This window comes from Schistocerca nitens, chromosome 9, assembly GCF_023898315.1.
Source record: "Schistocerca nitens isolate TAMUIC-IGC-003100 chromosome 9, iqSchNite1.1, whole genome shotgun sequence".
In the NCBI taxonomy this organism is placed as follows: Eukaryota; Metazoa; Arthropoda; class Insecta; order Orthoptera; family Acrididae; genus Schistocerca; species Schistocerca nitens.
The window spans coordinates 330,160,189-330,177,953 of NC_064622.1; the positions used below are offsets into that span (position 1 = coordinate 330,160,189).

Here is a 17,765-nt window from a genome sequence, read left to right on the forward strand (position 1 = left end):
AACAGAGAACAGCAAAACAATCCTTGGTGCTAGTATTACACCAAATGCTTTGGGGCAGTGGCAAGGCAGTACATCCCTGTAGGGCTCATAACTCTTTTGTGAGTATGTGCTTGGCTACAATGGACCCCCAGCCTTTGCAGCATTACTTCCTGTCCATGCTGCAAGCTTATACTTTCACTATCCCTTTCGCCCTCTGCCTCTCCATTGGATGGTTTTCTTGGTGGAAACCCTGCTTGGACCTGGTTCATGACTTGGGACTTAAGTTTCCACTTCCAACATTTTCTGCAACTTTTCATTAAATAAATACCCGATCCCCATTGTTGGGTTTGACCTGCCACCAATTTTCAAAAAGTCTCCAGAAGTGCGTATCATGCAGGGAAGGTCACCAAATGCAGTGTATGCTCCATTTTTGTGCCTTTCTGTCTTTGCATCCTTTCTTTTAATAAGGTAGTACATCCAAAATCCAGCACTGTAGCCATCCTGTTGTGGGGGGTTGTAAGGTACCTGTGCGCGGTGATAGCCCCCTGACTATGCAGAGATCACACAATTGCTGCCAGAGCTGAAAACTCCGCATGTATGCCAAGGAGTATGTGCCCACTGTGACTAGGGCATAGGGACTCCGAACAACAGATTACTGGCCAGATGGCCATTGCTGAGGCTGGGTGGCACTCGTGGGTAGAGTTCCCATTCGGAGTGGGTGCACTGAGGCTGCAAATGAAATGGATGAAGTTATCTGCTGCTGGTGGCCCTATGGGCCAAGCAATCTCTATGGAAAATCTTCATTTAATCCAGAGAGATATGGCCCTAAAATGTTCCCTTCCCTGGTTACACCATGGGAGAATGTAGGGATACGCAGCAAGCAGAGGAATACTCCCTCCAACACTCGGTTTGCCCAAGAACTGATTGAGATTATTTCTCAGCCACAAGGCTCCTATTCTTTGTGGAGACCATAGAAGATAAGTTTGGGTAAGTGACAGCCATCTCTAAAATGAAAAGTGGGCCAGTTTTGATCAAAACAGCATCCCCTGCCCAGACACAGGATCTGCTCACATGTAACAAGCTGGGTGACATACCAGTGACTGTCACTTCCCATAAGAGTCTAAATATGGCTCAGGTCATCATTTTTCACCAAGACCTGGTCTTGCAATCTGATGATGAGCTATGAGCCATCTTGGAGTGAGGGGATCTACACTTGTCAGTTGTGTCCAGAGGGGGCCAAAAGATAATAAGGTTTCATTACCTGTAACTGATATGGAAAAGCACTCATTACCATCAAAATCCTCTAAGGAGAGATCAAACGGTGCAAAATCCAGGATTGAATGTAGCAATATTATGAAAAGGAAAGTTGTTACAAACCATATAGTGGAGACGCTGAGTCGCAGATAGGCACAACCAAAAGACTGTCACAAATAAAGCTTTCGACCAGTAAGGTCTTTGTCAAAAATAGACAACACATGTGCACACACACACACACACACAAGTGCAACTCACACACACACGACTGCAGTCACAGGCAACTGAAGATACACTGCGAGTAGTAGCACCAGTGCATGATTGGAGCAGTGATTGGGGAGGAGGCTGAGGTGGGGAGGGGGAGGGATAGTAGTGTAAGGGTCACGGACAGTGAAGTGCTGCTGGGGAGTGCGCAGGGGCAAGGTGAAGAGAGGGTAGGGCAGCTATGTGCAATCAGGAGGTTAGATGGAGGGCACAGGATAGATGGAGAGAAGGTAGCAAAAAGGAGACAAGTAAAAAGTCTGGGTGTGATGGTGGAATGTACATCATGGCTCATACCCCTGTAACAGACCTAGATGCAAGACCTGTCCCATACATCCTCCCGCCATTACCTACTCCAGCCCGGTCACAAACATCACCTATCCCATCAAAGGCAGGGCTACCTGTGAAATCAGTCTTGTGATCTACAATCTAAGTTGCAACCACTGTGCTACATTCTATGTGGGCATGACAACCAACAAGCTGTTTGTCTACATGAATGGTCACCGCCAACTGTGGCCAAGAAATGGACCACTCTGTTGCTCAGCATGCTGCCAAACATGGTTCCTTCATTTCGATGTATGCTTCGCAGCCTGTGCCATGTGGTTCTTGCCACCAACACCAGCTTTTCTGATTTGCGCAAGTTGGAACTTTCCCTGCTGTATATCCTACATTCTCGTAACCCTCTTGGCCTCATCCTTCGTTAGTATCATCACCCATCCAGCCCCTTCCGTGTTCCCAATCCAGCACTACACAGCCCTCATTCCACCATTGCACCCAGTCTTTTTACTTCTCTCCTTTACCGCTACCCCCTTCCTCCTCACCTCTCCCCTGCCCTCCTTCTAACCTAGGTGCCCTACCCTCTCTCCACCTTGTCCCTGCGTGCTCCCCAGCAGCACTTCACTGTTTCCCCACCCCTACCCTACTAACCCTTCTCCTCCACACCCAAACCTCCTCCTTACTCCCACCCAGTTGCCAATCCCATCATGCACTGGTACTGCTACTCACAGTGTGGCTTCAGTTGCCTGAGACTGGTCATGTGTGAGCTGCACTTGCATATGTGTGTGTGTGTGTGTGTGTGTGTGATCTATTTTTGAAAGAGACCTTACTGCCCGAAAGCTTTTTTTTTGTGACAGTAATTTTGTTGTGCCTCTTTGTGACTGAGCATCATCACCTATAAGCAGAGGAAAGATAAGATGAAGTCCTTCCAGAAAAAGGAGATTCTGGTGGCCCCCACATCTTTGGATCCCACCTGTTCCACTCCTGTGACTGAGGTGGAGATACTGGTAGCTTCTGAGGCTGCAGGTTGCACCACACAACAGAATCACAGTCTTTGTGTGTTGATGCCATAATACCTAAGCCAGTGGCAGTAGGTGATTGTAGGGCATAACCTGCCTCCTTCACCCCTTTATGGCCTCACAGTACATTGACAACATTATTCTCCAGTGGAATTGTAGCAGTTTTTTCCACCACCTGGGTGAGCTACACATATTTTGAGCACTTCCCCTGCCTTCTGCACTGCCCTTCAAGATACTCGGTTCTCAGCCCTTAATGGATATTGGAGATATTATAAGAATCAAGCTACCTATGAGAAAGTGTCACGTGGAATTTGCACATATGTTCTGGACACTGTTTAGTGAACTTGTGCCACATAATATGCCTTTGGAGGTTGTGGATGTTCGGTTAAGGGCATTTTAGAACATTGCCATCTGCAGTGCTTACCTTTCTCCTGATGGTGAAGTGTCTCAGAACATATTGGTTGCAGTGGTTTCTCAGGTCCCCTCACCTTCCCTAATCTTGGATGATTTCAATGCCCAAACCCTTTGTGGGGTGAAACAGTGATCACTGGCTCTGATAAAGACTTACAGGCACAACTTGACCTTTGCCTCTCAAATACTAGTGCCCCACACACTCCAGTGTGGCACACAGAATTCAGCCATTGACCTTTCCATATGCAGTCCATGTCTTCTCCCATCCATCTACTGGAGAGTCCATGATGACCTGTCTGGTAGTGACCACTTCCCAATCTTCCTGTCTCTCCCTAAATGTCACTCCTGTGGATGCCTGCCCAGATAAGCTCTTAACAGTGTTGACTGGGGTGCTTTCACCTCTACTGTTGCCCTTGGCTCCCCACTGCATGGAGATAATAATGAGGCAATCCAGACTACTACTACTACAGCTACTCTTTTGGTGGCTGATTTAATGATCCCCTGTTCCTTGGGACTGCCCCGACAGAAGACAGTACCTTGGCGGTCATCAGAATTTGCAGAGGTCATTAGAGTGTAGGCTGACTCTCCAACGCCATAAGCAGCATCCATCAGTCGAGCACCTTATTGACTTTAAGTGGCTCTGTGACAAGGTCTGCCATCAAATAAAATGACAGTCTTTATCACAGCCAGTGATCACTGTTCCATCCCACAAAGGGGTATGGACATTGAAATCATCCAAGATTAGGGAAGGTGTGGGGAGCTGAGAAACCACTGCAAGCAATATGCTCCGAGACACTTCACCATCAGGAGGAAGGTAAGCACTGCAGATGGTAATGTCCCGAAATGCCCTTACCCGAACATCCACAACCTCCAAAGGCATATTAAGAGACACGAGTTCACTAAACAAAGTGTCCAGAACATATGTGCAAATGTCACCCAATACCTTATCATAGGTAGCATGATTCTTATAAGCTGTGAATGATACATTTCAACCATCAGACCACCTCACCTTCACAGGTTAGGGCAAAGATAAGACATCTCTATGGGTACCAGACACCTGCAGGTACATCTGGTATTTCCTTGATTGGTGCTGTCTACACTGACCCACACATAGTCACCCAACATTTTACTCTGCAGTATGCTTGAGCCCTTGCAAATGAGAATTACCAACTTGCCTTTCAGCAAACAGCAAAACAGCAGGTGGAGTGAAAGCAATTATCTTTCACTACATGCCACCTGAAGCCATAAAATGCTCCATTCAGCGAATGGGAATTCATCAGTATCCTAGCCACTGCCATGATACAGACCCAGGGCCAGACGGCATGTACAACCAAATGCTCAGGCACCTAAATCTGGATTGTCAGCATCGTATCCTTGCCACCTTTAACCTCATCTGAAGCTAGGGTGAGTTCCCATCACAATGGTGAGAAAGCATAATCATCCAAGTACTGGAACTGGATAAGCACACTCTAAAGATGGACAGTTATCACCCAATTAGTCTCCTCAATGTTTTCTGTAAGTTGCTTGAACGCACAGTAAGCCAGTGGCTGTGTTGGTTCCTTGAGTCTCATGATCTTCTCGCTACATTCCAAGGTGATTTTTGCCAAGGCTGTTCCACTAATGTTAATCTGGTTTACCTGGAATCTGCCATCTGGACAGCTTTTGCCCAATGTCAACACCTTATAGCCATCTTCTTCAACTTGCAAAAGGCTTATGACACCACACGGTGACACCACGTCCTTGCTACCTTACATGAGTGGGGTCTCCAGGGCCCGTCCTCGATTTTTATTCAGAGCTTCTTGTTGCACCATACTTTCCAGGTTTGAGTTGGTGTTTCCCACAGCATCCGCCATATCTAAGAGAATGGGGTCCCATAGGACTCTGTACTGAATGTGTCTAGCAGCAGCTTTGGGTACCTCAGTATCACCCTCCTTGTATACTGACGACTTTTGCCTCTGCTGTTGCTCCTCTAGTGTGGGTGTCACTGAACATTGACTGCAAAGCACCATATGCATGGCACAGCCATGGGCCTTCAATCATTGCTTTCAGTTTTCGGCCACCAATATTTGTGTCATGCATTTCTGTCAATGTCATACCATTCACCCACAACCAGAGCTTACCTCAATGACCAACTGCTCAATGTGGTGAAGACTTATCACTTTTTAGATGTGTCTTTGATGGTCGGCTGGCATGGATTTCCCATCTTTACCAGCTTGAGTGAAAGTGCTGCCTGCACTTTAATAGACTTCACTGCCTGAGTAACACCAGCAGGGGTGCAGAGCGCACTATCCTTTTGCAGCTTTGCAAAGCCCTGATACAATCCCATCTTGATTATTGGAGTCTGGCATACAGTTCAGTATCACCCCCAGCATTATGGTTGCTGGATCCGATACACAAGTGCAAGGTCTGACTTACAACAGGAGCCTTTTGAACTAGCCCTGTGAACAGCTTACTTGTGGTGGCTGGGGACCCTCCACTGCAGATCAAGTGCCAACAACAGCTTGTAAATTATGCTTCCATAAGCATCCAAACTACCGTCTCCTCTTTCCAAAAGTGGAAATACATCTCCCACAATAGTGGCTCAGGTCAGGGGTTATGATTGGACTCTGTGTCCAGTCCCTCCTCTCTGAACTCCAGTTGTTTTCTCTACTGCCTCTCTTCTTGGCCCACACACATACACCTCCATGGTGCATTACTCGACCACAGCTTCATCCTGACATATCACAAGGTCTGAAAGACTCAGTTCATCCTGAGACCCTCCACCAACAATTTTTCTCCATCCTTGGTGCATCCCAGGATTCAGAAGTAGTTTATACTTTTGGCTCAATGATTGCTGGTCACATAGGCTTTGCTTATACTCACTCAGGAAATGCTGAACTGCACTTCTGGCTGGATGGTTGTAGTGTTTTCAGTGAAATTGGTAGCCATCTCCTGCACTCTTGAGCATATCTGTTCCTGCACCAATGAGTCCTTTCTCATCTACAGTGATTCCTTGAGCAGTTTGCAAGCTCTCAACCAGTGTCACCCTCGCCACCCCTTAGTCATGGCTATTCAGGATTCCCTGTATGCCCTCAAATAATGTGGATGTTCAGTGAGCCACATCTGGACCTCAAGCCACTTTGGGCTCATGGGGAATGAACTTATTGATAGCCTGGCCAAACTGGCTACCAGTAAGCTAACCCTTGAGGCCAGCATTTGAGAAACAGACATCCGTTTGGTATGACGCTGCCAAGTTTTAGGGATCTGGAATACTGTGTGGCTTTCTGACTTCACTAAACAAACTTTGGGTGACAAAGGAGACTAAAAATCTGGAAAAGCATATGACATCATGCAAATACCCCTTCCTGATAATTTCAAAGGGCTTCACCTTTTTCTAGATATGCTGAACAATAATAGAGTGCCTTTGATTGAGAGCTTCTAACTATTTATTTTATGGTGAAACATTTTCGTCTATGGTTCGAAGATCAGATTTTTTTCTATTTTCCTCAAGTGATAATTACCCTCAGATAAGTTACATAGCTTAATTTCCCACAGAAGGCATGCCAAGCAGGATTCATTGTGCAATTTTTGACTGATATTCAGCATTTATAATTGTTTGGTCAAGATTCAGTATCAGAGGTGGGTGCAAAATGATAATTGGATCCTTCTATTGTGCACCATACTCATCTACTGATGTAACCGAAAGCCTTAGAGAAAACCTTCACTTGTAGGCCTACATAATAATATTGTAATCATCAGTGGAGATTTTAATCATTCAAAAATCATTTGGGAAAATTACGGCCTTGTTAGTGGTGGGTGTGAAACATAACTAATACATTGAAACATAACTAAGTGCCTTCTGTGAAAACTACCTAGAACAGAGAGTTTGGAACCCCACTCATGATGGAAATATATTTGATCTACTGGCAACAAATGGACCTGACCTCTTTAAGGACGTCCACATCAAAACTGGCATCAGCAATCATGATGCAGTTGTGGCAACAATGATTACCAAAGTACAAAGGACAACCAAAACAAGCATAAAGATATATATGTTCAGTAAAATAGATAAAATAACAGTGGCATCATATCTCAGTGAGGAACATGAAACTTTCAGCTCAGGACAGGGGCATGTAGGGGAATTCTGGTTCGAGTTTAAAAGAATAATTGACCATGCACCGGATATGTATGACCCCAGTAGAACAATTCATAATGGGAGGGACTGTCCACAGTATACAGTCACTGCAAAGAAACTTCTAAGGAAACAGAGATTACTGCATAACAGGTGTAAAACAAATCATAGAGCTATAAATAGAGGGATGGTGAATGAAATACATTTGGCTGTCAAGAGAGTAATGTTTCAAAAAGTTGGTGTCCAGCCCCTAGCAAATGAGACTTGAACTGAAATTGACGGTAACAAAGCAAAAGCTGTATTGCTTAATTCCAATTTCAAACATTCATTTACAAAGGAAAACCTGGAAGAATTGCCCCAATTTAATCCTTGTACTATTGAAAAGATGAATGAAATAAGTATTAGTGTCAGTGGTATTAAGAAATTCTGAATTTACAGCTGAGTTAGCCCATGTTCTAACTATAATCTGTTGTAGATCCCTGCAACAAAAAAAAACCATGCCCAGTTCTTGGAAAGAAGCACAGGTCACACACACCCTTCTACAAGACGAAAAGTACAAGTGATCCATAAAACTACCACCCAGTATCTTTGAATTGTTGGAGAATCTTAAAACATATTTTGAGCTCAAACTGAATGAAGTATCTCAAACAGAATGACCTCCTGCATGCCAACCATGGTTTCCGAAAACATCAGTCATGTGAAACCCAACTCGCACTTTTCTCACATGACATACTGGAAGCTTTGGATCGAGGCAGTGAGGTAGATGCACTCTTTCTTGATTTACAAAAAGTACTTGACTCAAAAGCACATCTACACTTATTGTCAAAAGTATGATCATATGGGGTATCAAGTGAAATTTGCGACTGGATTGGGGGCTTTTTGGTAGGGAGGACACAGCATCTTATCTTGGATGGAGAGTCTCCGACAGAGGAGGAAGTAACTTCAGGTGTGCTCCAGGGTAGTGTGTTGGGACCCTTGCTGAAAATATTGATAGTAACCTGAGGTCTTTAGCAGATGATGCGGTTAGCTGCATAAATATTCAGTAAGAACTTAAGATTTCAGAGTGGTGCAAAGACGGGCAACTTGCTTTAAATGTTCAAAAATGTAAAACTGTGCACTTCATAAAACGAAAAGCTATGGTATTCTATGACTGTAATATGAATGAAACAATATTATGAAAAGGAAAGTTGCTATTCACCGTATAGTAGAGATGCTGAGTCGCAGATAGGCACAACAAAAAGATTTTCACATTTAAAGCTTTTGGCCAATGGCATTTGTCAACAATAGACACACACACATTCATGAAAACGCAACTCACACACATGACTACAGTCTCAGGCAACTAAAACCACACTGCGAGCAGCAGCACCGGGGCAGGATGGGAGTGGGGACTGTGTGGGGGAAAGGAGGAAGCTGAGGCGGGGAGAGGGATGGGGAGGGATAGTATGGTGGGGATGGCGGAGAGTGAAGTGCTACAGGTTGGGCGGCAGACAGGGGAGAGGTGGGGAGGGGGGGGGGAGAAGTAGGGGGGGGACTGGATGTGGTGGTGAAATGATGGCTCTGTAGTGCTGGAATGGGAGCAGGAAAGGGGCTGGATGGGTGAGGACAGCACTAACGAAAGTTGAAGCCAGGTTTCAGGAAAATAGGATGTATTGCAGTGAAAGCTCCCACCTGTGCAATTCAGAAAAGCTGGTATTTGTGGGAGGATCCATGAGTCACTGTTCGAATTGGACAACTCATACAAATATCTGAGTATAACAATTTGAAGGATATGAAACAGAATGATGACATAAGCTCAGTCATGGGGAAAGCAGGTGATAGCCTTTGATTTATTGGTAAAATATTGGGGAAATGCAGCAGCCTACAAAGGAGATTGCTTACAAATCACTTACGTGTCCAGTTCTATAATACTGCTCAAGTGTGTGGGACCTGTACTAAATAGGACTGACAGAGGATATTGAATGCATACAGAGAATGGCTGCATGAATGGTCACAGGTTTATTTGATTTGTGGGAAAATGTCTTGGAGACACTGAAGAAACTGAACTGGCAAACTCTTGAAGACAGATGTGAAGTATCCTGATTAAATCTACTAAAAATGTTTCAAGAACCAACTTTAAATGACGACTCTAGGAATATACTACAACCCCACTCTGCATTACTCACCTAGGAGTTGCAAGACTAAGATCAGAATAACTGCTGCATGCACAGAGGCATTCAAAGAACCGTTCTTCCTGTGAGTGGTTCCGGGAAGAAACCCTACTATCTGGTAGAATGGGATGTACCCTCTGCCATATACTTCACAGTAGTTTGCGGATTATAGATGTAGGTGTAGATATCTCAGGGCAAGATAATGTGATGGCAGAATGCTCCCCCCATAACTGTGTGGTGGTTACAAGTATTGATTGGCCGGACATGGTTGCAGAATAGGTCCTTGTCCATTGGAAGATGGACTGGCCTCAACGAGTTTATGCATCAAACACCTACGGCTGTGTGGTTCAAATCGAGATATCTGGTGTGATATATCTGAAGAAAAGGCACATTTGTTCATTCCTGCTGAGTGGCGACATGTTATTTTTGAATATTTTCACGCCTTTCTACACCCCTCAATTAGGGCAACTGCGCATTTCATAGCAGATAAAGTCATGTGACCAGGACTGCTGATAATGGGTGAGGGAATGCCTACAGTGTCAAAAGTACAAGATTAATAGGCACATCTCGATTCGTATTGGTGATATCCTCTCTCCTTCTGGGAGATGTACCCATTTGCATGTGGATTTCATAGGCCCTCTCCCTCCAAATTATAGGTTTTACTACAACTTTAAAACATGGTGTAAGTCCCATATTTTTCCATACGACTTGAATACATGTCGCTTTGGATCAGAGACAATACAGTAAGGCTGCTACTTTCCCCACATTAACTGGGTTCTTTTAAGGTTTTTTCAGTGTGGAGACAAATGGCAAGATGGACACAGTATCAATAGATCGGCTGAAACCTGCCGATTACGAAGACAATTCAGAGACAGCAAAGGTAGCCCCTAATAATCATCTATTATGTATTATATCTAAAATACTCTCCTTCTCTTATATGTCAATCATCGATTGTTCACATGTGTTCAGTTACAGCAGTCCAGGACTGATGACTTCAGATGCTAAGTCCCATGGTGCTCAGAGCCATTTGAGCCATTTAAGTTACAGTGGTCTACTGTTGTCATACGGTAGTGCCTGGGGACTCTGGATCTACTAGACCTACTCCAGCTGTGTAAGTAAACCATCGTGAAATTGTTTATGTCATACAAGGGTAATTGAAAAAGTAAGGTCTCCTATTTTTTTTATAAGCACCGTACATAGACCTGTTTATTTCTACAATGGTTTACATGAACATTTAGCTATTTTTCGACATAATCTCCATTTCTGTTGATGAATTTTTGTAAACGCTGTGGCAGTTTTTGTATGCCCATGTCACGCCAGCTCGCCACCATGCTGTTCAGAAACCTCAGTTATGAACCTCTTCTGCTTGGTCTCAGGTGTAAAGTGCTATGTCCAGGTTTCATCACCCGTGACAATTGAGTCTAGAAAGTTGCCCTGTTCAGTTGCAAGGCAGTGAAGAAATGCACGGGAAGCATCAACTAGTTGCTGCATGTGGTCCTCAGTCAGCACGCATGGCACACATCTTGTGCACACCTTCCGGTAGTTCAATGTTTCCGTTAAAATTCTGTGATCGGTGTTTCGGGAAACCTCAGGAACCAATGTGCAGAGATCATCCAGGGTGATCTTCCGATCTTCATCCATGCTTTGCTCAACCTTCAACACTGTCTCCTCAGAAATTTATGGTCTCTCGCTCCTTTGTTCCTCGTGAATTTCGGTCCGACCAGCTGCAAACTCTCCACACCACTTACGAACATTTTTGACATCCATGCACGACTCACCATACACTTCCGTCAATTGGAGATGGATTTCAATTGGCACAGTGCCCTTTTCGTTCAAAAACCGAATAACTGCGCGCAATTCGCACTTGGCGGTAACATCCACCAGGAGCTCCATTCTCAACGGCTGCCAAGCCAAGACTGAGCACCTCAGCACGGCGTGTGCATGTTTATACACAGTGCGTGAAGCACTCTTCATAACTGTATGACCGTCCCTTGGTTCTTTGTGAGTGTGTTATATTCTGTTTTGTGCTATGAGGAGTATTGTATCAGATTGCTAATAAAGGGCAGTATTATCAACTTGTTAATGTTTTGTGGTGGATTCATGAAATTCCCCAAACAATATCAGCCTTTCTTTCAGGAGTGCTAGTTCTGCAAGGTTTGCAGGAGAGCGTCTGTAAAGTTTGGAAGGTAGGAGACGAGATACTGGCAGAAGTAAAGCTGTGAGGACCGGGCGTGAGTCGTGCTTTGGTAGCTCAGATGGTAGAGCACTTGCCCGCGAAAGGCAAAGGTCCCGAGTTCGAGTCCCGATGGGGGTGCTTTTATGTGTGACAGGTTAAGCATTTGAGTCAGATGGGAAGTGTGTCGATATTTCAGATACGGTTAAGGCAACCGTTCCAAAGAAGTATAGCATCTTGGTTTGAGTCCCGGTCCTGCACATATTTTCAACATTCACCACTAATTTATTTCAGTGCCTGTAGACGACTGAAGTCTTAATTTCTATATGAGCAAGGGCGGCTGTAGGTACTGTCAATGCAGACCAACAACCTGTTTCAGACTTTTCCACACGAATATAAAACTTCATTTTGAACCCTAAAACACAAGTGATCCTCCTGTGTAGTACGATATTCTCTGGCGTTACAAAATAACGTGTCTCAGCGTATGAGACCCTTCACATGCAAAGACAGCTGTATTAATTCTTTCATTCAAAAAAACAAACCACACTAAAATTAGTCGAAATAAAGCGAAAGAGCAAATCACTGCCGGTGCAATAACGACAACGAGCACGACCTAAAGTCTTTACGCTTATACATTGCAGTCAATCACTACGTTTACGTACGACTCATCGTCAGTAAAATGAAAACCGAATTTCGAAAACCGTTTTTCGGAGGTTAGCAGCCAGGGCGGTACTGAGAAAGCGGTTAACGAAATCCAGTTTTGTCAGCCCCATGTAAAGATGTTGAATGTTTTATCAATAATACTTAATGGCTAACGACATAACGGGGAATATTCTCTATCTCAACCCAGTAAAATGTAATGGTTTCGTTTAGGATGCAACAGCAGATAGTGTTGCCGATTGACCGCACGGGTTAGTTTATTACGAAGGCATTTGTTTTAAATGGATGAATCTTCGATCAGTTAAAACTTATAATGCGAAACTGGAATATACACATTAAAATATTCTTTGTAGGCCATTCATAAAATGAGCGCATAAATATTGCCTCTGGTTTACAGCAGTTCTGAGAATTCTACCGCAGTCACTCTGGTTTTATTGTACTGTGGTTTCGGCCACAGTTTTTACTCAACGTACTCTTTGGGCGAGGTGACAGTTGTGTACTGTTTGTTAATATTTGAAGTGTATTTGTTCATTGATTAAAGACGTCTACTTGTTGTGCAGACGAGAAACAGAAGAACCAACGCATCTGACAGTACATCTTATATCATCATCGTTACGTGATATAGCCCTTCGTCCAATCATTTGCGGTAGCAATGTCTGTCTCGTCGATGGAAAGTATCCTTTATTTTTATATTGTAATGTATTTGTACACAAAAGTTTGTCAACCAAACCACTGTAACCAACATTCACATGTATTTGTGTTTTCGTTACTATAAATGGATTTTATCGTTATATCATGAGACGTACGATGACTCATAATCACATAGGGCTGTATTTATGCCGAGGAAGTTAGTTGAACATTTCGTCGCGATTGCATGTTAGATGGAGTTTTCTAAGAATTTCCATGCTTGCTGAAGGTATAATATTTTTAAACAAAAGAACAGTATGTGAATTCCAGCAAAAGTGTTCTCACATCTTATCTTGGCAAAAAAAAGCGTGATATTAAAAATAAATAAAGTGAACAGATGTATATAGTTGTTGTCGAAAACATTGTGAAGATGGGGATTGGTGAACTTATAGAGAGAACTGTTTTAAATTATCAGGAAGTAGGCGTACTGAGTGCTACTAGTCTTTGTAACACTTTCATAGTCGCATTGGTACGTGCTCTATGATTGCCCTAGGCACCTATATGAAATTATGGTAGGAATTTCATTTTTAGTTCTCTTAGAGAGAGAGAGAGAGAGAGAGAGAGAGAGAGAGAGAGAAAAGAAAAAAAAAAGTGTTGCACTTGTATTCATCACATACCCATCAGAAGTTATGGTTTGAAGAACCGGTTCAGCCCAGTAATTCGTGCTGCCCTAATTATGCACCACACTCCTGTTTTCACACCTGTTAGAGGCACTGGATGTAATCGATGAAGATTTTTAGAACTCCATTCTTGACTGTTCTGTGAGGTCACATATTCCACCAAAGGCAGCCATGCTTAAAAGGGAGAGAAAAGTCTTTCACAATCAGCCTTTCCACTGTGCATGGTCTGCAATAGCCAGTTGCAACAGTTTCTTAACTGGTCAGGTGATTTCCCGCTGTTACTGTGTGCAGTTTCAATTTCAGTTTGTGCACAGCTCTGAGCACATGCTGCCGACATACCCATCTGAAGTGTCAAATGGTGCACGATTTTCACAGACTGGACTTCTTTTCAAGCCACTCCTGATTCAGCAAGTGTGACTAAAGCATACCCATCTGCCAGAGTCTGAGGAATGTGCCATAGTGTGTGCTGCAGATGGAGCCTATGTCCCTGGTATTGGTTCCCAAGCAATGCCAGATGCAGCATGTGCTTCATATGTGAAACACAATGCAGGAAGTGTAATGCACCTTTCATCTCTCTTGTACTTGATATTTGACGTTACAAGTAACTATAATGTCTGTATCAAATGGTTCAAATGGCTCTGAGCACTATGGGACTCAACTGCTGTGGTTATCTGTCCCGTAGAACTTAGAACTACTTAAACCTAACTAACCTAAGGACATCACACACATCCATGCCTGAGGCAGGATTCGAACCTGCGACCGTAGCAGTCCCACGTTTCCGGACTGCGCGCCTAGATCCGCGAGACCACCGCGGCCGGCAATGTCTGTATCAGGTGTGATAATTTGTGAATTATACATTGTACACACAATTGTTCAAAGTGATGTCATCAAAGACTTATTCGTTATACATATGCTTGCTTTACTGTTTTGCCCTGAGATAAAAGTCCGACCACGTTAAGCAGTGCACAAGACTAGTTTTTGTGCCATCCGTAAAACATCTTTATTATTACTACTGCAATATCTGCCCATATAGCTGTAACTTACATGTTAAAATGCCATTTCAGGGCAAGGGGGTATGCTGCCCTCCTGTATTAAAACTGCCTGGCAAATTAACGATGAAGGTCATTGTGCTGGACTGAGCGAGGTGGCGCAGTGGTTAGACACTGGACTCGCATTCGGGAGGACGACGGTTCAATCCCGCGTCCGGCCATCCTGATTTAGGTTTTCCGTGATTTCCCTAAATCGCTCCAGGCAAATGCCGGAATGGTTCCTTTGAAAGGGCGCGGCCGACTTCCTTTCCCATCCTTCCCTAATTCAATGAGACCGATGACCACGCTGTCTGGTCTCCATCCCCAAACAACCCAACCCCTCATTGTGCTGGGGGTGACAGGCTGGCAACAGGAAGGGCATCCAGCCATCCATTAAACTAGCCATGCCAGATAAATCTTGTCAGCCCTGCGACAATGTGGGACAAAGGCACAAGAAAAAGGAAAAGATTATTACTGTTGGGATAAAATAATGTAAGTGTAATTAGTAGATTACAAAAGTGTGTCATTCCACCCATCTGCTTTGATCCATGACATCGTCAATATGGCAGAAATGGCTATTCTAAGTATCTCCAATATCGTGTCTATGACATCACTCAATACACACGGTAACAAACACCAAAATGCATGTAAATAAGACAATAACATCTCTCTCCAAAAATACAATTAAACTAATGGGACAACTGCGCGAAATTGGGGGTGTTAGGTTGAGGACAAGCTAAATACAGCAGGGGGGAGGGGGGGGAGGGGAATTTTACAACATTCCGCTACAAAAACCCCAACACCTACAACTACGAAAATGGGAATCAGTCATTTACCCACAACTACGAAAAATAAAACCAAAACCACAACAATCCTCAAATCAAACATTCCTACATAAATTAAAACACATTCAATACATCGTAAATACACAGAACCCCACAACTCGAGAGAAGGGGGGGGGGGGAATACTCCCCCCCCCCCCATGCACACACAAAAAAGTTAAATGTCTTACCACACTACAAACCAATGACAATAACGTAAACGCCAAATACGTAAACAAAAAAATTGATGACTCATTGAAAAAACTTCCAAACTTTATGTTGGAATCACAGACACTGTCAACGACTTCACACATCCAACAACAAGGCTCAAATAAACCCTACACACACATCAACCACCACCACCACCACAGGGCACCATGAAACATGATGACATCTACAAGCACAACCAACTCATAAACACTGTGCTGTAATGACGTCACGCACAACAACACTCTTATATCAAGGGTCAAAGCAGGTGGGTGGAATCGGACACTCCCATTGGCCCATAATCAGTATAGTGTGTTTTCTTGTTTTGATGTGCTTCTTATGATGAGTTTGAAATTATCTGATTACAATGTGTATTATGGGTAACAATGATCAACAATGGTTTTTTTGGTCAGTAAAGTTCCAATATTTATAGTGTAAGTTATGGTCACAGATGTTGAATATGTCATCCATTTTGTCAGATTTACTCTAGATTTTTGGGATACGGTGGGGTCCCTGTAATTTGGAAGTGAGAGATGTAATGCACAAACAGTGCAATTTAATCCTGGGAACTACTTGTTGACTTGAGAGTGGCTGAAATAAGTGTAATAGGATATGTTTGTCACTTCCACCTGGAACTACCGGGACTCTGCGTTAATCAAAGATTCCAGTGAAAAACATTCAGAATTACACTAAAAATTTATACCTAATAATCAGTCACATACAATAAAAGTGAAATACAGAATGAGGACAGAACTATATGGATACACAGCAAGCTGAATCACATTGTAATAACTACTGTATGGTAAAGCTTCGTGTGTATAGTTTTCTTTTAAGTGGCTCATTAGAATAGACTTATTGTAGGCGCCAGCAGTTGTCCACCACAATATACGTATCCCAGCTACCACGGTACCTTACCTCTATAACTTTTATGTCGTGGTGAAACCTATCACATTGTCCTTTGCTGTAATCATGCAGGTTTTCAGAAAATTTGTCAAGATGACTATAGAGGAAGTGTACTTTGATGCTCATATTACAACCCAAATTTTTTAAAAGGTAATAACAGACTCCTCATAATTGCTTGCTTTCCTGTTACCCAAGACGTTTTTGGCAGTTCCAACAAAAACACACCAGGCAGAAGCTCCTGTATGTCACAGATTGTGTGAAATTTGGATAATTGGTGAGTTTCTGAATTTGAAGACAATCAAAGGAATTAGCCTTCAGCTTTGCATTTCTTAGACCATAGAATTATTCACAAATGTATCTGGACCAACTACCATCTTTAGTCAAAGCTGCAACAGATTGCTTTACCAGTCCTAGCTTGATATGAAGAGGTGGAAGTATGATGTACCTTCTGTCAACCAATGACTCACTGACGGCATTCTCTACATCCAGTGTCATATTTTTCCTCGAGGGCCATGTCACTTTTTCCCAGTGTTCTTGGGCTGCTCTGCTATCCTACATGCAGATGATATAGGGGTATTTTGCATGTCCAGCTTTCTGGCCCAGCAAGAGATTTACTTTACTGAGATCAATGCACATAAAGTACTGGTGCTTCTGAAAAGAGAACTTCTGCCTGACCATTTTGACATTTTCGTATTTTTTGGTAATTTGTGTTGAATGCACAGTTAGCAGACTTGCATAATGTTTACTGATATGAAGTAAAATGCATTTTAAGCTTTTGATGGAGCTGTTCAATATCCCAACTCGTGGGAGTAGCCCTGAAATGTTGCAGTAGGACTATAAAACTTCAACATCTTGACCAAAGTATTGCAGAAGTTGCCTTTCTCATCTGATAAGCTGTTATCTTAACGTCTGGTTGTATACAGTATTTATCCTTTACTGTTGAAACTAGAACTTCGGCAACTGACGTCATACTGGATCGTTCAGTTCTTGGTGGCAGAACTGCTGAGGTGTTGCACATTCGTCACATTCACTTCCACTGCTCCCACATCTGTGTGTTGCATTTTTTCACTGTCTGAAAAGGGTACGTCAGGCAATTTAGTAAACAGTGGTGTGGAGTCATCTTCATTTTACCGCAGAGGTCATCTTGCGATTCAGAATCTGGGTCTTCCACTTACGGTTCTTGTAACTATTGAACCCTTTCACAT

General features: G+C 43.3%; 1 protein-coding gene across 1 annotated transcript in view; it reads left to right on the top strand.

Annotated features, from left to right (window-relative positions):
• Positions 1-12,708: 12,708 nt before the first annotated feature.
• Positions 12,709-17,765, top strand: part of LOC126203169 (charged multivesicular body protein 1b) — a 41,746-nt gene continuing 36,689 nt past the window's right edge. Inside the window, exon 1 of the mRNA XM_049937410.1 lies at positions 12,709-12,968. Within this exon, the coding sequence (XP_049793367.1) occupies positions 12,947-12,968 (22 nt within the window). The 5' untranslated portion in view covers positions 12,709-12,946. The remainder of the gene's footprint in view (positions 12,969-17,765) is intronic.